Here is a 23639-nt window from a genome sequence, read left to right as displayed (position 1 = left end):
TCAGCAGGCAAGACCCTCAGGAGTTTCTTCCTCTGCCCTGGTTCATTTGCTAAACTTTCTCTCCCCAGCCTAACCCTGCAGGGGATGCCTCCTGGGCATGGCAACTGTGCCTTGGAGCAAGTGGGGGGAGATTCCAAAGGAACGAAGGGCTTATTTCTGTATCTTCCTTCATTCGCCCCCTCCTGCTGCATCCGGAAGCAAGAGATCACTTTCAGGAGAGGCTGTGGGTCACAGATGATGCAGCCAGGAGGGACCCACAGGCGTCTAACAAAATCCCTGAATTTAGGATGGTCAAGGAAGCTGAGGACTTAACAAGTGAAGTAACTTCCACAGGATAACCCAGCAAATTAGTCACATAGCTGGGCTTACAACCTGGGACTCCTAGTTCCCATCACGGTGCTCTTTCTCATTCAATGTTACAGCATAAACTCCTAATATTTAGGGTAAGGGAGAGGGTTAAATGAAAATTTTTCTTTTAAACAGCAGCATGTACATAATTTTAAACTCGTTAGATGTGAAAATTCTGCCGGGCCTGGCGTGGCTCAGCGGTTGAGCGTCGACCTAGGATCCAGGCGATTGGGGTTCAATTCCCGGTCAGGGCACATGCCCAGGTTGCGGGCTCGATCAATGACTCTCTCATCATTGATGTTTCTGTCTCTCTCTCTCTCCCCCTCTTTTCCTCTCTCTGAAATCAATAAAGATCTATTTAAAAAAAAAAAATTCTTGTCTCCTGCCCCCACCCTAGGTCCACTGAATCAGAAATTCTGGGAGTAAGACTGAGAAATGTATGTCTTAAAGCACTCCAGGTGATTCTATTACATTCTAAAATTTGAGAACCAGTGGTATAGGGAAAATAGTCAGGCTTCAAATCCTGGTGCCATTTTAGCTATGCGATTTAATTTAACTCTCTGAGTCTCAGCTTCTTTACCTACAAATCAAGTAACCAAAAAACCTTCCACTGTTTTGTTGGTTTAAACTACCATATTTAGTGACAAAAGGTACATAAAAGCCCCATAATCACTCAGTGTACTGTGCCTATCATGTTTTTATTGGCATCCAGTTAATTATCAGTCTGTAGTGTCTCTGTGCAATTACTATGCCCCCTACCCTGGTAGTGTTTACTTTGGAATGGTTAGAGCTTCTAGTGATTTGAGCAGCACAGGCTGAGAAGAATGAAGAACTGTGCTGGGAGCTTGGCTTTGGATTACCTAAAAAAGGAAGGTGTCCCAACAAGGCCTTCCATAGGGCAGTACAGTACAATGAACTTGAAAGAATGTATATCTTACTTTAATATCACAAAGTCTAGCTGGTAATACTCAATGGGTTATAAATAATAATAACCTGTAAGTAGAAGGAAAACATTCATTTCATTAACACTTATCTAATATTTCTATGATGAAATCCAAAGGTCAATGAAGATCAATAAAGATCATATTGCAAACAACTGTCATAGAATGAGCAAAGTCACATGAGCGGGGGGGGGGAGGGACGACATGGCAGGAATGAGGGAGAGGGAAATGAGATCTGCAGGAGAGATACGCAAAGGGACACAGGAGTAACTTACATCTTAATTTGTCCATGATCTTCCCTCCACACAATGTGGCTAAAGCCATTTTGACAGCAAATACTGAAATTTTGCCATGGCCTTCCCTGTTTAATGATAAAAGAAAAAAAAAGATGTCATTTGGAGACCTTCCAGTAATAAGGTTTGACATTTTCTGTTCTGTAGAATTTATAAGACAGCTGTATGCATTATGTAAACAATCCATTTTAGCAAAGGTTGTGAATACAAGTCAACACACATTTCCAAAAACTGTCTAATCAGTGTTTCCTTTTTTCAAGGGCTAGCAGACTCTTCAAGTTAAAATCTGTATATGTCAACTTGCTCAAAGCATGGACTGGTAGCCAGAGGGATATGTGCCATTTAATGACATAGCATGATTAAAATGACATATGGATAAAAATGACAGAACATGATTTTCACTTTGGGCTTCATAAAATAGTTTTATGTATGATGATTCTACCATTTCTACAATTTATTTAAACACTGCTTCAGGAAAAAAAAAATTTTTTTGTCAGAGAATTCCTGAATTTTGTTAGAGTAAGTACGGGGACTTTCACACATTTTTTTTTCAACTATCATTTCCTTCCCATAAGCCAACTGCACTTATATTGATACATTTACTTTTCAACGGGAGTTGGTATTTTAAAGGGGTAAAAGTAAGAGCTCTGTTGGAATAGCTCTCCTACCTAAATGATACCAGAGCTGCCAAATCTCATTGATTTCTGAAGTATAACTAACTTGCCCTTCACAAAATGTGATACAAAGGGCGTAAGAAGCATAATATTCCAGCTAAATGATTTTCCAGTTGGAATAAACTGCTTATTCCTATATACTTGGAATCAGAAAGTGTACCATATTAGTAATTCATTGCTTTGATAGTTGCTACTCTTAAGAACGATCATCTTTGTTGCTGTCATTCTTAGCAGAGTATCTGAAAAGCATCTAGTCAGAATGCAAAACTGACTGGACCCTATGCTAGTGGCTCCCCTGTTGATATTTCTAAGCCTGACCACAAGCCTTTTGTAATTATTTATTGAAAATCTTCACTTGGATACCCCATGTCAAACCAAGTGTGTTCAAAATAGAACTCATCACCTTCACAGAGCTGTCCCATAACAGTCGAGCCAATCCTACTACAAACGTCCCCTTCCTCCTACTGTCCTTCTGGTTGGTAGAATGACCATGCGCCTAACTACCCAGAAGTGAACCCTGGGGTGGGGTCACCCTTGGCTTCTTGCTCTCCCTCAATGCACTACCACCCCAAACATATGTTGAAGGGACTCAAATATACCTCTTACCTGTATATCGAACCCACCCTCTTTCCATTCCCATCAGCTCTTGCTTTAACACTGTGATAACCTCTTAAATGATCTGTTTGAATGCTCATATCACAAATTCGACCGTATTATTCATTACATAAAACCCCCATTGCCTCTGTTTGCTTAAGGATTTGGTTTTAGCTTTTTCTGTCTTCTCCAGTCTTACCGGCTACCATTTCTGTTGCACTTCACACCACAGTCCCTCTGTTTAATGTCCCTGCCTTCCCAGCACGGTCTGCCCAGGACTTCCCTACCCATTTCTCAAGACCCAGCTCAATAGCATTACTCACTCTGCTCTGAAAATAGGCCCCCTCCTCCCCCAATGTGGAGGCAGTCTCTAGCCCTGCTCTTTTACCTATTATGTGGTACCTACACCATGTGACCTTGATTTGTTTATTTACATGTACGCATTCGACTCAGCTCCACCCTGAGAGATCCTGGGGGCAGAGACTGCTTCTGAGTTAGGTGAACTTTGGTGCCTCATACTTTGTCTCACACAGAGTTACTGAACAATGAATTTCTTATATTAATTAATGACTATTAATCATTATAATTGGTGCCCCTAGAATTTTGAATAGTCTCTCATTATGTTGTTTACTAATTTTAGAGCTGGCAGCTATAATAGAAATGCAATGATCTTATAAAACCACCCTATTTGAAATTTCTCCATGTCCCCTGCATTCCCAATTGCATCGACAAATGGAAATATCAAAGCTTTTATTTTAGGAAATAATTAGTTTCTTTTCCTAAACCGAAACATGGTTCAAATAATGAGAACAGGAAAGTCTACAGTATGGAAGAAAGGAGTGATATAGAGATAAAGTAGTCTCCAAAATGCAAAGAAATTAAAGAACATTATATATGAGGCTTCAGGAGCAATAGGAGTTTCTTTCAGTGAACCAGAGAGAACAATTTAACTCAAGAAAGAGAAGAGGCCACAGATGACGTGGAAACAGAGTATTCTCCAAAGGAGGACACGGTGACAGCTCCGGGTGAATCCTTAAACCTTAGGTTTTAATGCAGAAGATGGCAGGGAGATGGCCAGTCCTGTATTGTTCCTGGAAATGCAAGATTAATGCTATTAAATCCAACAGTGGCTATATCAGAGCTATTCTGCCAAATTGACATAATAAATCTAGATAAATCACCGAGTGGAGGGCAGCTCAATGAGAGTTTTGCAGGAACTCAAGGGTGAAATTAGCTCACTGGAATGTATTGTTATGCAAGCGACTGTGCCAGATTGCAAATGTGACCCCTGTCAGGAAGAAGGATTCAGGGGTGGCTGAGTTCAGACCTTGCTCAGTCCTGGCACCGATAAACCTTAAAGGAGTTCGAGGAGTGAGCGGAGATGACTGACTCCACAATGGAGAATGGGGGCTCTTAAAACTGTTAGATACAAATGGATCTTTTTTTTTTTTTTTTTTTAAGAACATTTTCAGTAGATATAGCAGGGTGAAAAAAAGGGTTGGGGGGAGGGGAAAGTAAGATTTTCTACAGGTCTTTGACAAGATTCCATAACAAAGGCTATTACTTAAGGCCATCTTGGCATCAGGGTCCTTATTTTTGTGTGACAAAAGAAACAAGGGGTAGAGAGAAGCTGGTTGCATCCCAACTGGAGAAATGTAAGAGCTATTCTCTTTGGAAATGGTCCTTAATCGGGGCGGTTTGATTCACGGACAGTCAGTGAAACTCCTTCCACGTCTAGGAAGTGGGAAGGCAGGCTCTGGAGGCTGGATAACGGGAAGCTTTCAGGAGCCTTGTGCAAATGGGCAGGAAAGTGGCGTGCGGTTCCGAGGCGAGTGTGTCCCTGCAGCGCCTCCAGGAGCCAAGCAGGCCAGCCGGACACCCGGGATGCTGGCCGTGGGCCACAGCTCAGGAAGCAGGCCTGCCCCGGTGCGCCGAGGAGAAAGAAGGGACATACATTGTCCCCCGTGCTGCAGCCGGCAGCCCCGGCAGGGCAACGCGGGGAGAGTGCTGCGAGAGGTCGGTGTTCTTCTCTCGATTTTAGAGAACGCCGTGGCCGCGCACCTTCCATCTCACGGGCGGCGCTGCCGCCACCTCGAGAAAGACGAGTCACAGCCGGAGGGGTCTGAGGCTCTGTACTTCACTGAGGATCAGTAATCAGTGACATGACCACATAAGCTTTTCTTTGTAAATAAAAGCTGCTAGTGCAGCTGATGTTTTAATAGTGTAAAAGATACAGCAAAAGTTTTAAAAAGATACTATTAGCCTGTCATTTTTTATTAAAAGAATAATTTAATTTTTAATGCAAAATTTTTACTTATTTTAATATTTTCTTTTTCAATGCAGAGTGAGAACACAATGCATAAATCATACTTTACTGTTCCCCTCCCCCACTATTTGTATTTTGGCATAATGGGATATATTCCATTTGTAAGCCGATTACCCTGAAGGTTTTGCTTACCCAAACTTTACTTTCCTGTTCTAGCGTGATATAAAAAAATACCCAATTATATGGTTATATTGGTGTTTAAGTAATACCTAAAAGGGCGTTTAAGAGAACCAGCAAATTATCAAAGGTACAAACTGAAATTGCTTCATAAATCAATGTTTCTTTAAATCTTTTATTTCCCTTTATACTTTGTTTTCTCACTCTGAAAATTTTCAAATTTTTCTGAGGGGCAACTAATTGAAAATGGAAACAAAAAAAAGCACCACCCGGCCGGGCATGGCTCGGTGGTTGGGCATCGACCTGGGATCCAGGAGATGGTTGTTTGATTCCCGGTCGGGGCACGTGTCCGGGTTGCGGGCTTGGTCCCCGGTCCGGGGCGTGCAGGAGGCGGCCGATCGACGACTCTCTCATCATTGATGTTTCTGTGTCTCTCTCTCCCTCTCCCTTCCTCTCCCTGAAATCAATAAAGATAAATTTTTTAGAAAAGAAAAAAGCACTTAATTTTGGGTTACTATAAAGAGATTTATAGAGTGTCTGTCTTAAAAGCATGGATTACTTCAAAGTTTGACTCATCATAAAAAAAAAGTGAGTAACTGCATTATGCTGAGTTTCCCATGAGTTTATAGAGACAAACTGATTTCTTCTAACTAAGAACATATTACCTTTAGGGCAAAGTTGACGGGGTGGGAAAATCTGCTTTGACAAGAAGGAAAAATAACAAATAGATGTGGCTAGGTCTGAGATGCTAGACTGAATCCAAAAGAGAATGTACATTTTCTCCAAATTGCTAAGAGTTTCTCCAAGTTGAAATTAAAGAATCCTATTATAAATTTCAAGTCCTCGAAAGTGAGATCTGAATTCTGACTGATTTTTTTTTTTTAACAAGCTGGAGGAATTTTCTCTATTTAAGAGCTCAAATCCCGAAGCTCTTCTACCAACACATTTTACAAAAACATCAGTGAGCGTTTTTGATAAGCAAAGGCACAGCACTCAAACTGCTCTATCATGTCCTCCTCTGGCTTCTTTACCTGGGAATTATTTGTTCACACGGATCACTCATTTAGTGACTCAAAAGACATTTATTGACAATGCTTAAGAGGCTGGGGCTATTTACTCATGGTCTTTTGGGGAGAAAAGTGAAAAACAGTTAATTTTAATACAACACCTTTTCATAAAGGGCAGGGACCTCGTCTTATTATTCATCCCCAGCCTGTCATAGCATCTGGCACACAGCAAGCTTGCGCTCGCGCTCTCTCTCTCTCTCTCTATATATATACACACACACACACACACACACACACATATAAAATTAATGAATGCACTAGTAGGAAGAAACTTTCTGAATTTCCACTTAAGTTTTATATTGAGAAATTCTAAGTGTTTGAGAGGAATTGCAAACATTGACTTTAATGGCCTTAATATTAGATTGTACAGTCAGTCATGTCATAACTTGAATTTAGAAGTGATCACATACATAATTTGGGAGAGATCACAGAGGTATCTCTTGCTCTTGGGATAGTGAAATTAACATGTGAACAGAGAGAAACCCCTCACTTGGTCCTGGCATCCCTGATGTTAGCAAACTATATGGGAAAAGAATTTCTCATGGCACTGGGCCAGGTGAGTTAGCCAGGAGTGTCTCCAGAATGGAAGGGGCCAATACTGTTGACATTGTCTCCCTTTCCCCCATAAAATCCCATCTGCCACTCATCCAAAGTATAAGTCTGACAGATGAGTGACATTAAGGATGTTCAATTTATTTATAATTGCGAAAAGTCTTTAGAAAGTAATTCCATTTTTAGCAACATACAAGAATCTTGGGAAAAAATATTTTCTACCAGAACAAAAATTTTTAATATGTTTTTAGAGAGAGAGGAAGGGAGAGGGACAGAGAGGCAGAAACAATGATGAGAAAGAAACATCATCGATCGACAAGGATTCAAACTGTGACCTTCTGGTTCCTGGGTCAATGCCCAACCACTGAGCCACACTGGCCGGGCACCAGAACAAAGTTTTGGTGACTGATGAGGATGCTCTATGGCTATCTTGAGTTTAAGATGTGCTTAGAAAAAAATCAAGCCAAGTAAGCACTATTTTAAATATCTAGTTTTAGCCATTTAGATAATGAAGAAAAAAAAAAGGAGAGAAAAAAACATTTGGTTTCATATGATTCTTTTTCCTTTGTTTCAAAGTGAACAGTAAGTTTTGTTGTTGCACAGAGAAATGGCTGTGTACTTGGTAGCATGTTTTGCATTAAACATCAGAATAATTTTTAAAACTCAAAAGGCAGAAGGATTTTGGCAGAGTTCCAGCATTATTTCACGTCCATCCATCTTAATAGTGTTGTGGTTCCTGTCATAGTGTCGGGGTGGGGTGGGGGGCTCAGCAGAGGGGACGGATGTTCAACTGGCTCAGCGAGGTGCCATATGTCAAACAGAGAGGAAAAGACCAGGACTTTGTAATCTGTATACTCTATGAAAGACTACTATACAATGGATTTGGAGTTGGCTGTCATAAAACTAACTCTAAATCTACAATGTCTAACTTGTTAAGTCCAAATATATCTTTCACATACACTCTGTCAAATATGTCTAAACACCACAAACTGAAAAGGTAAGAAATGTGAGTGTAATAATAGTATCCAGTAATAAGAAGGGTTACCCTGGGGAAAAAGGACATTTATTCTCATTTACAAAATGAAACAGAAAGCATGAATAGAACTGAACTTAAATTGCTTCCCGAAACAAAATGATTTTGACTTTTTTTTGCATTTACCTCATCTAGTATGAAGCTGTATGACCTGTAAATTATTTAAATTCTTGTCTCAGCTTCATCACTCACTCAACCTGGCGAATTATAATGATATAGTGCCAAATCAGTAAGATTGTTGGCACACAGTAAATGAGGAGGATATCTTAGCTATTATTGCAGTTATTATATTATCATCATGAGAGAATTGGCCTTTAAGGATGTAGCTGAACCCCTGAAAATAGAAAAATCACTGTTCTTGTTAATATTTATCATTGTCCTACTGTGAGTTTTGAGCGGCTGAATATATGTGAAAATAATATTTGCTAAAAACAAGGCCACTGTCACATGATTTATTTTATGAGGAACTATCCTAAGAAGATTCTCCTTAATTAAAATGAGATTAACAGACTAAAGTGATGTGAGTCTTGCCTAGGGAAATTGGAAGAGAGTAATATAAGTATATTGAAGTCTTTTGTGAAAATATAGGATCACGTGCATTAGTGACCATGAATATCTGATTTTCTTCTCTGTGGAGCAGAAGTAAAAATAGATGGTATGAATCTAGGTGACAGAGCAAACTTGGATCACTAGTCTTGGTAATATATTGGAGATTAAGGAGAACTTAATTTCGGAAAAGGAATGAAATTAGTGTGACAAGAGCTAAGAAAAGTCAACCTTTGATTTTTCATTCATTCACTCTGCGATTCATTATGAGCTGGGTATTGTATCCGGTGCTGTGCATACAAAGAGTAAGACATGGCTCTACTCTAGGTAGCTTGTGGGAGGCAGTCAGATAACCAGGAAGACAGGCACTGTAAGAGAACAGCAGAATCATGTGAAAGGAGCCGTGGTACCTGGGGCAGGGTGACTGAATCAGCCAGGAGAGGTGAAGGGCTCTATTGTTTATCAGACTTTGTGACCTTACCTCTCAAAGGCCACACTTTTAGGAATTAATTTTAAGGTAACAACTATCCTCAATAAAGCTGTTTAAACGATAATTATTTTCATCTTGTAACTTTCTGCCATGTTATTTTTCTTTTGTACTTTCAATTTTCTAAAAAATAACAGTGAAAGTCCTTAAAATACTTCAGAGAGATCCCTCCCCTGCACCCTGGGACAAGGACAGGAGGTGAGAGGAGCAGCCGCTGCCAGTTTGTCAGTGGATTCTGGAGGAGGGAGCCCCAGGTGGAAGGCTCCTGGCAGCAAAGAGGGGAAGGAGGCAGGCCAGTTCCTGAAGAGCACAGAAGGAATGAGACAAGAGGAGACCCGCTCCGGTCTCTGGCTAGTTCCTAGTATTCTCCTTCCCTCTCAGCCCCTGCTCTCCCCTTCTCACACCCCCTTTCCCATCCTTCCCAGTATACCCTCCCATTTCCCTAGAAACCCTAGAGAAGTTTGCTTCTGGGTAAGGAAAAGGTCTGCTTTGAAGTTGGTCGGTAATGTCACTGGGTGACCCTCTCTCAGAGATACAGCCATTTTTAGAAGGAAAGTCAGGAACAACAAAAGTCTTCCAGACTTAGAGACTGCCTGTTCAGTGGCAGAACGAAAAGCGTGGCCATAGGTCACTGGTGTCAAATACTAAGTCCGAACACACTGCCAATCATCCTGTGTACACAGCTATGTCCTGTGTCTCCTAAGAGGCTGGCTTGGCTAAAGACCAGGGTACTAGGAGAATGTTTATGGCCTGTGCTAAGCATGCCTGTGTAAAAACTGAGGTCCAGGTGTCTTTTGGGGGAGAAAAGGGGGAAATGCTATTCTTGAGGTACTGTGATTATGGGAAGGCAAGTCTGGTTCCCAGGGATACACCCAAGTGAAGTGGGCTTTGATCTTCATTTCAGACCATTTTCTTGGCAGAATCCACCTGGTTGGATCTGGTGAATTTTAAGGCGCCACCAAAATAATGACCACGTTTCTTTGAATCCAGGTTCTTACTCCTCCTAAGTTTAAGTTGCTGTAATGTCTTTCCTTTTTCATTTTTTACATCATCTCTTTAGAGTCCAGGTTCTTAAGTTATCTCTAAGTTTTATTTTTGATTTTATGTTTTTTCTTAATCTGTTCATATAAAATACAGCAAATAAAGGAAAATCTCTTAAATGTTTCAGGGATTCTATAATAGCAACAGCACATCCTTGATCTACTAGTATCAGGCTCATTCATGGGATAGGTGATAGGAGGTGTTATCAGGTTTCCATACTGGATCTCATTTGGATAAAGAGTTTACAATGATAAGAAACAGAATCCAGCACTCATTTTATTCTTGTTTCTCTTCTTATATTCACTTCTAAGTTGTATTTTCAGGTATTAGTACTTCTTGATAGCTTCTTTCTCACCTTGTCTAAAATGTGAGAACCACCATTGGGAAAATTTGAGTATTAGTAGAACTGCATATACTCACTTGCTATGTCAAAGGACAGAAAGTGGGAGTATCTTCAGACTGGGGTCTCTACGTGAATGTGTCTCTACATCTCTACAGTGAGATCTCTCCAAGTTGTAGATGTGTTTATAAATCTACTATGATGAGATCAGAGGCCTTCCTATCTGTAGGAAGGAACCCAATAAACATTTCTTCTGAACATTTGTGTGAACTGTTCCTGACCTCGGCATAGTCCTTAAGCTTAGCATTTATCAATCTTGAATAATTCAGCCATATTATCATAGTTATTTAAAAAACATTTATAGCTCTCATTTTTGAAATGATCTCCCCAATATTTCTAAACAAAAGTGAAAAATCTGACCCTGTTAGTTTAAGTCCCATATATTTCATCAAATCCCCCTTCCTTATTATTAAGTGTTCCTGTTTTTCTATTTATAGAGTAGGTCTAAATTATTTTTTTTACCTTCAACTCCTTATGAATCCTCTAGCAAGACTCCAGGAGTTAGCAGGAAATTATATTTCTCTTTTTACATTTTCCATTGTTAAACTTATAACAAATAAGTCCCCTAAAGACTTGAGTGGCAAGCCTGAAAGCTGCCATGCTTTTGCTAAGGGGACAGGATAGAAATGCCATTACAGAAATTCCATGGCCTGGTTCCATCCTGCTACCTGTCATGTGGAACCACCGCCTCTTTACCTGCCCTGCTCAGTTACCATAGTGATTACCCAAAGCAGTACATCAGATCTGAAGTCTGTACAGTCTAAGCATAAAGTCTATCACGCTGGACTGCTTGCTTTAAAATTGTTTACTTCAACTTGAGAATTTCTCAAAATATAAGTATCATAGAAACAATAATATATACTGGTCAAGCTGAGCACAAAGAATTCTGTTACCACTCTAGGTTGCAAAGTGACAGCTGGTGACTTTTTAAGTCAGTGGCATAAAAACATTAGCTTGGCTGGATCATCTCCAGTACCGGGCTTAAATATTCCCAACCATTGGCCAGACAATAAAACTGAGAACACTCTTCTGAGAATCTTAAAGTGTGATTGCTAAAAGGTCAAGTTAGTAATTTTCCTTTTTAATATTCAAAACCAGTAGTGAAAGTGGAGGCGTTGATAGAATATCTAGACCAGGGGCTATTAACAAGAGCTCCTTTGAAATTTTAGGCTGATAATGTAATTCAGGGGAGTTTTTATATTTCACAAGGCTGCCACATATGCCTTGGAAAAGAAACCTTAGCTGAATACCTAAGTACCCACTCTGCCACTACCGTGCTGAGAGGCACTGGACAAGTGACAATCTCTTTGTGCTTCAGTTCCTTCATCCATAAAATGAGAGATTTGGACGAACAGTCTTTAAGATCTGAGGCAGCTCTGAAATTCTCTGATTCCATGAGGGGAAATTATAAGATAACGGGGCTGAGTTTCAATGGTGGTGTGTGAATAGCATCACTGTTTTATGTGGCACGTTACCGACCAGTCCATTTAATACAAATCATAGCTACTTTCACCGGGCTGGTCAAGAAACCCTTTGTAGTCTCTCCCTGTTTGCTGTAGGGTCTTGTCACTTCACCTCAGAAACACTGTCTTAGGCCATTTGCAAAGAAGAGAGTTAAAAACATCCTTCCTCTTCATGCTTCATTGAGTCACTTCACAGGCATGACATCACGCAACACTTTCAAGAGTCCATAGCTCCTAGAAAGCGTGGGATGCGTTAACTAAAAGGTCAGGACATAAAATACAATCGTACTCCTTTCCCTAGGGCACTGTTTTACTCTCTAGCCTTTTCCACTGCATTTAAACTTTATGTTAAACACAGAGAGACTGTATTGAAATAAGTATCTGACCAAGAAAAAAGACGCAGTAGGTTACTCAAGAAAATCATTTGCAGTGAAGACCAAGAAGGGCCAAGCGGAGCGTGTATCAGTAACCGGCACTCGGAAGCACTCACGGGTCGAAGGCCGCCAGCAGGAAGTTCAGCAGCAGGCCGATGGACTGCTCCACGTGGATCTGGTGCGTGGTCGGCATCCGTTTGTTGAGCTGGTAAAAGATGGTGGAGAGCACGGCCTCCAGGCGAGCCACGCTGAGCTCTATGCTCGGGTCCAGGTTGTTGAGGGCGTTCTCCCGCAAGGCCTCTATGACGTTCCAGATGTCCACCAGGTGCACTGCGGAGATTGAAGCAGAAGGGAGAAAAAGGGACATCTGTAATATTTTAAACAATAATAAAATTAAAAAAAAAAAAAAAAAAGCAGAAGGAACGCATCGGCCCGAGGGGAAGGGAAGGCGAGTTGATTATTTTACACGCCCCCCGGGCAAGGCGCCTCACAGGCTTCTCTGTGCTTTGGGCTATTGTAGGGGTGGCCACGTGCACGTACAAAGCGCGTCATTTCAGAGGCTCTGATGTACAGTGGATAGGAGCAAGCAAATGATTACCCCAGCAGATAGTTACTTCTGGTCTAAGGACCCTTGAAACACAGCTATTATCCCTGTATTGCCTGTGAGGAAACAGAATCAGGCAGCTGACAAAAACAAAGGAAAAAGTCTAGTTAATGGCAAAACTGGCCTTCAAATCCAAGTCTATCTGGCTTCCTTAAAAAAAACTGACATAAAATTGACATTTAACATTGTGTAACTTGACAGTGCATACTGTGTTGATTTAATAAATTTACATACCGCAATCCTATTACCACCATAATGTTGGCTAACTAACACCTCCATCATGTTCCATAATTATCATTTCCTTTTTTGTGTGCGGTGAGAACACTTAAGATCTAGTTTCTCAGCAACTTTGAAGTAGATACTACTTGTGATTATAGTTAACAAGTCTATCTGGCCTAAAAGCATTTTCCCCGTTGTACATTATTTTCATTTATATATTTTTAGTAGTATAAGGTTTGAAATAAGAAAAAAAGTGGGCAGGGAGACTGGGGGAAAAGGGAAAGTTACTGCTATAATGCAGCAGCAGAACTAAGTCACAGGTCACTTAACTATACTGATCAAGAACAGTTTCTTGGCTACATTACTAACTAGCTCAATTAACTTAAGTCATGGTTACTTTCCTAGGAGAGTCAAGAAATCCATTTCTACTTCTGTTTGCCCAGAGGTCTTGTTATGACATCTCAGAAATCATCACCACGATCAAGATAATGAACACACCCATCACCCCCAAAGTTTCCTCGGGCTCCTTTGTAATCCACCCCAAACCACAGATCTGCTTCTGTCATGATTTTCTAGAATTCTATATAACTGCAACCATCCAGTGTGTACTCTTTTTGGGGGATCTGGGTACTTTTACTTAGTGTAACTATTTTGTGAGTCATCCATGTTGTTGGATGTAGCAATAGTTTGTTCGTTTTTGTTGCCGAATAGTATTCTGTTATATGGATATATCACAATTTGGTTGTCAACTCACCTGTTGACAGACATTTGGGTTGTTCTGGTTTTTGGTGATAAAGAATAAAGTCGCTATCCACAATCACATAGAAATCATTGTATAGACATATGCTTCCATTTCTCTTGGTAAGTACTTAAAAAGGAAGTGGCTACATTGTATGGTAGATGTGTGTTTAATTTTTGAAAAAATTCCAAAGTGTTTTCTAAGTAGTTGTATTATTTTACATTCCTATCAACAGTGTGTGAGAGTTCTAGGTTCTCCACAATTTCAACAAGTTCAGGGTTCACTTTTCATTACACTTTTGCATTAGAAAATAAATGCTGTCTTTGTCAGTGAAGTACAGGTTTCAGTTCCTGAGAAATGTACACTCCACATACACGTCTCCACCACCAACTCCCAAGTTTTAGTCTCCTGTACATGTTCGCTAATTTCTGACACTATGTTTAAAAAAATAAACTAACATCTATTGACCTCCTTGGCTTGGAGTCCAAAGCAGTAGATTTGGATTTGGAAGACTTAGGTTCAAATCTGGCTCTTCTACAAGTACATAACCCTCTGAGCCTCGAAGACTTAGACCCCCACTTTCCTAATTTATGAAGTGGATGAGATGTTCGTTCAATAGGAAATGCATACATTCAAAGCAGTAGTGCCTGGTATACAGACACAATACATTATACATGAGTAAATGAACAATGTGTGTCATGTAAAAAAAAATTATTTTAGCATATCTCTGTTTCCCAGCAGAGGAATACAAATCACTTTTCAAATGAATTACTTAAATGTTAAGTTTAGGTAAATTCAGATTTATGGGATTCCAAATTTTCAACCTTCTCTGTGTATCACATAATAAGAAAATTATTTGTATTTTTTAATGTTATTTATCCAATTTTTCAACTTAGCAACCACGGCATTCCCCCCAAATTAGAATTTATAAGTTGAATTTATTTATTCAATTTTTTTTTGAGGAAAAAGCCCTGGGATTCCTACCTTTATTCCCTACATATGTGATGTATAGACCTTCTGGATCTAGTTACTGGGGATATACCAGGGTGCAGGATACAAAAAGAGCAGTGATGAAGAGATCTCGCCTGTTATCCTGATTGGTATCTGTGCCCAGGTTACCATGGAAAGTAGGTTCCTCATCTGGTTCCTGGCTATGGGTCATTGGAGAAGAGGTGTTTGAACTCTGAACCTGAGCATAGGAGGGAGACGGCTACAAGCCAAGAAAGAGAAATGGCTGCTGGGAGAGGAAGGGAATCTGGATGTCTAGGTCTCTCCTCGTGAGTCTTTGTAGGGCATAGGGAGGCTCTCAGGATTCCCAGGGGTGGAACATACAGGTCCACAGAAGTGGCCAAAATGTCCATAGGTGTGTGTAGAAGGATCCCTCAGGCACTTCAGCCTCTGAGTGCCCAGCCTACACTCATCTCCTCTCTGCCAAACCCACTTTCTCTGGGGTTCCCTCCCCTGATGAAGGGCCTCAGCCCCTTCATTCTTCCCCTGCTCCAGCTAGAATCTGGGTTTCATTCCTGGGTCCTCACATCTCACATGTTATCAATGACTGAGTCTTATAGACTCTATCTCCAAAATATCACTTTAATTCCTCCATTTCCACAGACCCTTATTCCCATCACCCAATGTTATCACCATTATCTCACTGACTAAGTCAGTTCTTTCATCTTCATTCCACCCTAGTTCTTTCTAAACACTAACCAGGGTGATATTTCTGAACTGCATATCTGACGTGTCACTTGTATGCTGCTTAAAGTCCTTTAAAAACTTCCCATTAAGTTGAAATTTCAACTCTTCAACATGGCTTGCAAATTTCTTTCTGATTTGGCCCCACTTCTCATTTATGTCTCATCCATCAGGCCTTAGTGTCAACCCCACTTCTTCAAGGATGTCTTTCTGGATCTTCCACCTCTAGGTTTTATACCCCTCCTACATGCCACCGTAAGACCCTGTTTCTTCCCATTAGTTTGTGGACTCTCTGTGCAGACCAGCTGGTTGTATGCTTACCCTCTGCACTATATGTGCCATAGGAAGAGACTGTCTGTAGTGATACTGTTCATACCCCCAGCCTCACATATCATAGGAGCTTAATAAATACCTGTTGGCTAAGTAAGCACATGACAGGAAAATGACTCACCAGTGAAAATACATTTGATTGCTAAAGAATTGCAAAAACCTTGGTTTGATTCCTAGGCATATCATATCTGTCATGTTACTTGGCTTCTCTGAGTCTTCATCTTAGAAAAGTGAGGCTGGTAAGAGCATCTACCCTCAGGTGACTACTATGAAGGTTAAATGGGGTGATGCCTGTTAAATGCTTGGAATAGGGCATGTAACATAGGAAATAATAATATGCACAAATAAAATCTCTAAAATTATGTGAAAGTTATTAAAAATAAATATATTCTATATTTGTGTTTCTACACATTTAAAGTCTCAATATAAGGAAATATAAAATGCTAATTATGGGTGTGAGACTAGATAATTATAAATGCCATGTAAAACTAGGTTTCATAATTATGTGCAAGGCACTGTGGTAGGGCTTGGGGACTCAACGGCAAACTACAGATGGGGCTCCTGCCTTAGGGAGCTAACAGTCTGAAGGAGACACAGACATGACTCACAGTCACACAAACATAACCAAAAATTATGACTTCCTGTGATATACAGGGCGATAGGTACAAAACTGGGTTATGTTATGGTTGTGAAGGGGCCAGAGTACAAGATAAGGCTGCAGGAACACTACAGCCATGAGAAAGGATTCAGCTCTTTATGCTGAGAATGTGAAGACACAGGTTTTTAAATAGGAGAGTAATATGATCAGAAATGCAGCTCAAAACTATCATTTCGGACTGTAAGGGAAGGAAAGAATGGAGCTGGACAGGCACGCCCGTGGAAGTAGCTGCAGCTCATTGCTCCAGGGCAAGGACGAGCCGGCGGTGTTTCTGCACCGGGAGTGGGCAGTACACAGAGAAACGCATCATGCACTTATCTTCCAGCAGTGGCAAAGCACAAGGGGTTCAGAGTTTGCAATCATAAAGGCTGGAATTTCACTCCGGGCTTCGCGAATACCTAAAACTGTGAGCAAGTTATTTCACTCTATACATTTTATTATCCCTTTTTAGAAATGAGGAAACTAATACCATCCTGAGGAAGTTATACAAGTGCCGACCACAGGGCTTGGCACTTAACAGGTGCTCAACAAATGATAGCTATTAGTGTTAAAATAATTAAACACTCTGAACTACAGCCATCCTATGCTATTATTAATTTACAAGAGTTGTGAACCCAAACCTAAATTTTATCCCAGTCCTCCAAATTCAATAAACTAATCAACATATAATTATGAGCATATATTATGTGAGTTCTATAAAAGAAGCACAAACCACATCTCACCCACCAAAGCAGATACTTATTCAGGTTAGTTGTCGTAAATTCTCAGTTAGTGGAGTTTGAACTGGTTTTACTGTATTTGATAATTAGAGACCTGGTGAGGAAGGCCCTCTTTCAAAAAGGTTTCTTGGAAACGTTATTTTATTGGTAACTGCTTTGGGAGGTGCAGATCACAGTGCAGAACCGTGCAGACTCCCAAGCAGTGAGTTGGGTTTCTACTGGTTTCCCCCACTAACTATGATCTTGAGCAAGTCGCTTAATGTCCTTCCGTAAATTTCAGTTTCTTCATCTGTAAAATGGGGACAATAATAGTTCCTCTATTATTTGGGGATCAAATGAGGTAATCATACAGTATTTAGTGCATAATATGCATAATTCAGTATCTACTAATTATTGAGAAAGATAGGTATCACAAATATTTTGCTGAATTAAACAGGAACACTAAGAAATGTGCTAAATTGAGAGTCATTAGGAAGTTACTGAGACATATGTTTTAAAGTCTGACAGATGTAGAAATATGCTGCTGACTACTGAGTTATCAAATCATTTCAGGAAATGAGGACATCTAGGTATGCAACAATGATGACAAGCCGCTAGATGGCACTGCACACATTTTACTAAAGAGTTCTCAAGCTGTAACTGTCCATCGTAAAGCATCTGCTACTAGGTACAGGTGTCAAGAAGTGGAGTTTCCTCATCAATATAACTGTATACATGTTATACTAACACATATACAAGGCAACAGTTTGCTTAGCGAAATTATTTAGTTAACATTAACCACATCAAGAATAAACAAAAGGTGTTTTTAATTCTGAGTTAGTGGAGTTTGAATTGGTTTTACTGTATTTGGTAATTAGAGACCTGGTGAGAAAAGGTTTCTTGGAAACATTATTTTATTGGTAACTACTCTGGGAGGTGAAGATCACAGTGCAGAATCGTGCAGACTCCCAAGCAGTGAATTGGGTTTCTACTAGAATTTAGTAGTTCACAGAATCTTAAAAGCATTAGTGTTAATTGCAGACATTAATTATGAATACCTCACAGTAGTTTGTCTTTATAAATAAGAGGAAATAGACAAAACTTAATAGTTTGTCTTACATCTAAGAAATCTCGGGCTGAAAAGGGCTAGGTCAGTGTGGTGCAGGGGAAGGGTTGCGGTGAGGGGAAGGGTTTTCACAAGGGGAGAGAAGAGTTTGCGAATCTCAAGCGATGTTGCTGACGTGTCACACTATTTTCATAGGAGATGGACTCTTAGTTCATAGTTAGAGATGACTTAAATCCAAGTGTTCCAGGGGAAAGTGCCAAAATGACAAATTCATGTATAACTAAAAGAAATGATTGATGTCATAAACTTTATCAGAAGTAGTAGGATTGTATAAACAGGATAAAATATGGAATAGAGGGTACAGAAAGTACAGGAATGTCAAAAGACAACTTCAGGATTTAGTCTATCTCATGAGTGAGTCCAGGCCAGCCTGCCCTAGACCACATCATAGAGACTGGGTCCAGATCAGTGAATCTAAGCATGATGTCTTCCTAAAGCACCTGGAGATCTCTTCAAAATTCCCAAGCCCAGACTCTACCACTCACTGATTCCGAAATTTAGGAGGTGGGCAACGGTTTTGACAAAGCTCTGCAGGTGATTCTGAAACCACTCATAAACCTTTAGAAGGCCCTAAGAGGGCTTGCAGCTAGGGAAGGTCAATAAGCAATCATCTTACAGTGATTTCACTTCCATCATTTTGGGGGAGTGGTTCTCAATTGTGGTGGCATATTGGAATCACCTACAAGGTTGGAAAATGGCTCCCTGGTGATGCTGCTGCGGCTGGTCTAGACCATACTAGGAACTGCAAGAGGTCATGAGGTCTGCTAGAAATGCAGATTCTCAGGCCTCTCCCCCTGAGACCTAGAGAATCAGAATCTGCATTTTAACAACATCCCCCGTTTATATTCACATTAAAGTATCAGAAACAGTGCTAGAAATCAGAAGTTTTCATTCCTCTCACATCAAGACAGCTTGCTAGGTTGTAAGGTGTGTTGCAAGAAGCTGGTAATTATCAATTAATTTCTGCAGTTTAAGAATAATTTATGTAATTATGTATATATACATTATTTTAGAGGGGTTCAAGGTTTACATCTATAACAAGGTCACTCATTGCATTATGACCTGCTTTCTTCATTATTCGAAAAGGAAGTTGCAGTTAGGCTGGGAATTGATGATTTGTTGATATGTAGCTGGGACTACACACGCTACTGGGAATATATATATTTTCTAATGTGTACACTGTGTGTGTGTACTATGTGTGTGTATTCATGTACACACCCTCTCAACCCACACCCACCACTGCTACTCATGTTTAAAGAGATAGTGACCAGTGTCTGAGTCTTTGCTATGACTTGTTTTCCCATTTCTGAGACATGCAGGTAAACGCAAACTTGACTTACTAATCAGATCACATAACAAAGGAGACAGGCTGTTTCTCTTGAAAACTCATCAATTCTCTCTTCCCTACACCTATGTTTCCTGACCTTCAGGGCACTATTTCTAGGTGGAGTTTCCATTGTAATGACACTCTTCAGAGTACGAGAACCAAGTTCAGTTGATATTTCTGATTAGTTTATGCTGTGGGTTTGAAGTGCCAAATGGTGTTTGTTCACACAGCATATTCTTAAAATATGTTTGTTGGCTTGTAGAAAAGTTAATTATGGTGACTCATTCTTTTAGTTATCCAATAAAGTTCTGATGTCCTTGGATCTAAAAGATGAACACACTTACAAGCGTTGTCTTTTTCCTATGACAGCTCGCAAACGGAAATTTCATTCAATGTTCTAAATGCCAAGTAGACTTTAAGTAAAAATGCTTTGAAGGAGCTTCACCCGTGGGCCAGGCAGCCCCAGGCTGGGGTGTGAGGAGGTGGGGAGAGGAACTTATCCCCTTGTGTCAGAATGACTCCAGATTTCTCTCCAAACTCATTACCCTAAGCCAATAACTGGCTTTCTTTCTCAGCCTTCCACTCCAGAGACTAAAAACTTCACTCACAAAACAAGCATTTATTTAGCTCTTATTATGTGGCAGAATTGCATTGGGTTATAGAATTAGCATGGAAAAAATAGACAGTTTCTGACCACACAGAACTTACAGGTGATGGGAATAGAGATATTTAGCAAATAAATGCATTGAACGTGCTACAATAACAATCTATTTTCTCTTATAGGGAAAAAAAATGGGAAGTGATAATAGACTTAAATTCAAGTGTTTCTTCATTTGTATAATGGGAATAACAATATTCACCTTTTTATCTTATAGTGTTCTGAGGAAAAATAAAAATTTACATGGAAAACATTAATATGTAAAACACAATATACATTTTAGATATTCTTATTTTTGAGAGAAAAGAGGAATTAAAATTTACCGTCACATTCAGATAAAATTATAAAACTTTTATAAAACTTATAAAATTATAAAACTTTTAAAAAAATTATAAATTCTTTCAATTCTTTACTTTGTTCTGTCAGTTATAAAGATACAGTCTTTCTTCTACAATTTCAGGTTTGTTTTCTTCTTAATGAATGTAATAGATAATAAATCCATGCGAGATGATATCACAGTTATAACTATTTTAGTTCGCTTTCAGATCAAATACTTCTCTTGAAGTTCAGAGAGCCTCAGCTCATGAGAAAAAAGGGTATGTCAATGTACCGCTGCTTACCACGCACCTATTGCACAGTCTAGGCATTAACATGTGGACAAAGACTGCCATATGCTTCTACATAGAGTTGGGAAAGGAAGCAAGAAACGAGATTCCAAAACACTTTCTAAAGAGATTAAATCCCATCAGTAACTTTAAAGATTCTATAATACATTATTCTTGATGATACAGGTAATTTAAAATATGAAGAGTCTGGCCATAAAAGAGGTTGTAATTCTCATGGAGAGAGACACTCAGATGGCCTAACTGAAGGTCAAGGTAAGATAAGGAAAGATGAGACACTACATTCTAAAAAGCCCACATTCATAGTGCAGATTTAAATAAAAAAGCTACCGGAGCTCAAAATACAGGGATGCTATTGTGGGCTGGAAACTTGGGAAAGATTTGGAGAAGAAGGGGAGATAGGGCTCAGGGTGGCTCCTGAACCTAAGCAGGAGATGAGTGCATGTTGAGGGGGAGGGGAGGGGACTCCAAGAAGAAATCCAACCACCAGAGGCACAGAGTAATGAGTGAAGATGGTGCCATCAGATCTTGTAAGGCCTTGACTGGGCCAGAGGAGTTTGTGTGGGGGCTTATAGGAAAGGGTCTGGAACTAAGTAAACTTTTCTGTTGCCCATTATTTCACACTTCTTTGATTTTTAGTAAGCAAATAGAAAGATTGAGAATTTGCAGCCTGTAAAGCTTAATGCTTAGTTTCATTCTTCAAGCCACCACGTCAGCTAATTCCAACGGCCATCTACAGCCAACCAATCCAGTGGAGAAAACTAGAGGTGATCTTTAGAGCAGTGAGTGGGTCTGATTCCACAGGTCTGGGGTGTGGCCAGGGCATCCCTAGGTTAAGCACCTCCTTAGGTGATTTTGAAAGACAGTGAAGTTTGAGAACCACTGCTACGGGTATGGCTTCAAGGATGGACTTAGACAAGGGACAGGAAGAACATGAGAATCTCAGGAACGTTGTGGTCCAGTTGTTAACATATTCTCAAATGAAATAATTTTGCAAGCAACCAGGCCTTTTATTGTGACAAAATAGTGTTTAGAAAGCTTTTGAGAGGGGGAAGAACTCAGTTACATATGCTTTGACAGAGTCAACCAATGTATTTCGATGTCATTACACTGACGATATTAGCCATCACCTACATTAACCAAATGCTGAATTGGGAAAGAAAATGTTAATAAAAGCACAATTTTCAGATGTGATTTCCACTAGTGAGTCATATTTTTCTAAACTGTGTCTAAATATTTAAACAGTGCATCAAATTATCTTATGCTTCCAAACTCAGCATCTTTCTTGCTCCCAAAGTATGCCTTTATCACCAAGCTAGTTCCCTTTGCTAAGGCTCCTAGGAGAGATACATCATATCTTATAAAGATAACATTTTAGTTTCACTTTAATTTCCTGGTTAATATAGATGATGTAATAAGAGAGCTTCAGGAAAAGGTCTATAACATATTTTTGGTATAAAATCAAATAGAATATCATGCTAGTCCTCAAAGGCTCTGTTAGTGCATCCATTGTCTGCTAGGAAAAAAGTATTTTGTGTTGCTTAAATTGTGTTTGTAGACTAGAATCATTATTCAAAATGAGGTATAATAATTGTTGGCTCAATAGCTGTCATATTGTAAATTAAATTTAACAAAATTCAATTGAACAAGCATTTAGTAAGCCTATTATTTTTCAAAGTACTGTACCAAGGATTTAAAAAATAATAAGAGAAGGTAAATGAAAAGAATGATCTGAACAATACCAATTTCTCACTGCCAGTGTTTAACTTTGTTTAGAATATATTTAATAACTTTAGAAGCAAGGGAACCTAATATCTTATCACCCCTCTGGATAGTAATTTTAGACTTCACTGAATAACTCTGTATAGGTTCCTTCAATGTGCTCTTACCATTTGCTACATTCTAGCCTATTAGTTTGGGCCTTTACTGACTTCTACTGAGATTTTTTACCAAAAGCCTCATCACTCATCTCCAGTTTCTGCCCATTTCCAACTATCCTAAGAAATATTTTAAGCTCTGGTCATACCATTCTCTATTGCCTATTGAGTAAAATCCAGTTCTAAGCATAAAAACCAATGTTTGGACTTGAGTCTCCTAATCTTTAGCCTTATCTCCTGATCTCCAGCTTTTCCTGAATCCTATGCTCCAGTCACACTGGGCTTCTTACAGTTCCAGAATATTCCCTCAGCTCTCTTGTATGTGCCTTTACTCAGCCTGCTCCCTTCATCAGCTACACCCTTTGGTACACTATCTTTCAAGGTACTGCACACATGCATGTCCCCAAGGAAGCCCACTCGGACGCCCTCGGGTGGAATTACCTTCCCCCTTTTGTTGCTCCCAGATACCTTCATATGTCTGTTAGACCATTTATGATACTCTGCATTTCCCACAGTTATTAATCAATAAGTTATCTCTTCCATATTTCAGATAAAGCCCTGACTGGACTTCAGGGGAGAGGAGGCTCTTTGAAATGATGAGCTAAATATTATGTTAAGGGTCATGTGTGTTTTCAGGGAAAAGGATCAGTGGTTTTCAACCAGAGCCTCCCAAAGAAACATGGAAAGAGAAGCTTAAGAACCACAGCCCTAAATTATGAGCAACCTGAAGACATGGACTATGTCTTGTTCATTTTTCTACTTCTCATGGCTACTCATATAATGTGTTGTTCAAACTGGGTGCTTAATAATGCTTAGGGAATAAAATAGACTG

General features: G+C 39.7%; 1 protein-coding gene across 2 annotated transcripts in view; it reads right to left on the bottom strand.

Moving 5' to 3' along the window:
* The window catches only part of DTNA (dystrobrevin alpha), a 224917-nt gene that overhangs the window by 70160 nt on the left and 131118 nt on the right, over window positions 1–23639 (bottom strand). For both annotated transcript variants that reach the window (XM_016195949.2, XM_016195948.2), the window contains exons 5-6: window positions 12373–12586; window positions 1565–1650 (exon numbers count right to left, since the gene is read on the bottom strand). In XM_016195949.2, the coding sequence (XP_016051435.1) occupies window positions 1565–1650; window positions 12373–12586 (300 nt within the window). The remainder of the gene's footprint in view (window positions 1–1564; window positions 1651–12372; window positions 12587–23639) is intronic.

The sequence above is a fragment of the Miniopterus natalensis genome, chromosome 7 (genome assembly GCF_054644295.1).
Source record: "Miniopterus natalensis isolate mMinNat1 chromosome 7, mMinNat1.hap1, whole genome shotgun sequence".
In the NCBI taxonomy this organism is placed as follows: domain Eukaryota; kingdom Metazoa; phylum Chordata; class Mammalia; order Chiroptera; family Miniopteridae; genus Miniopterus; species Miniopterus natalensis.
Note: the sequence above shows the minus strand (reverse complement) of the source record. Positions and strands in the feature narration are given on the sequence as shown.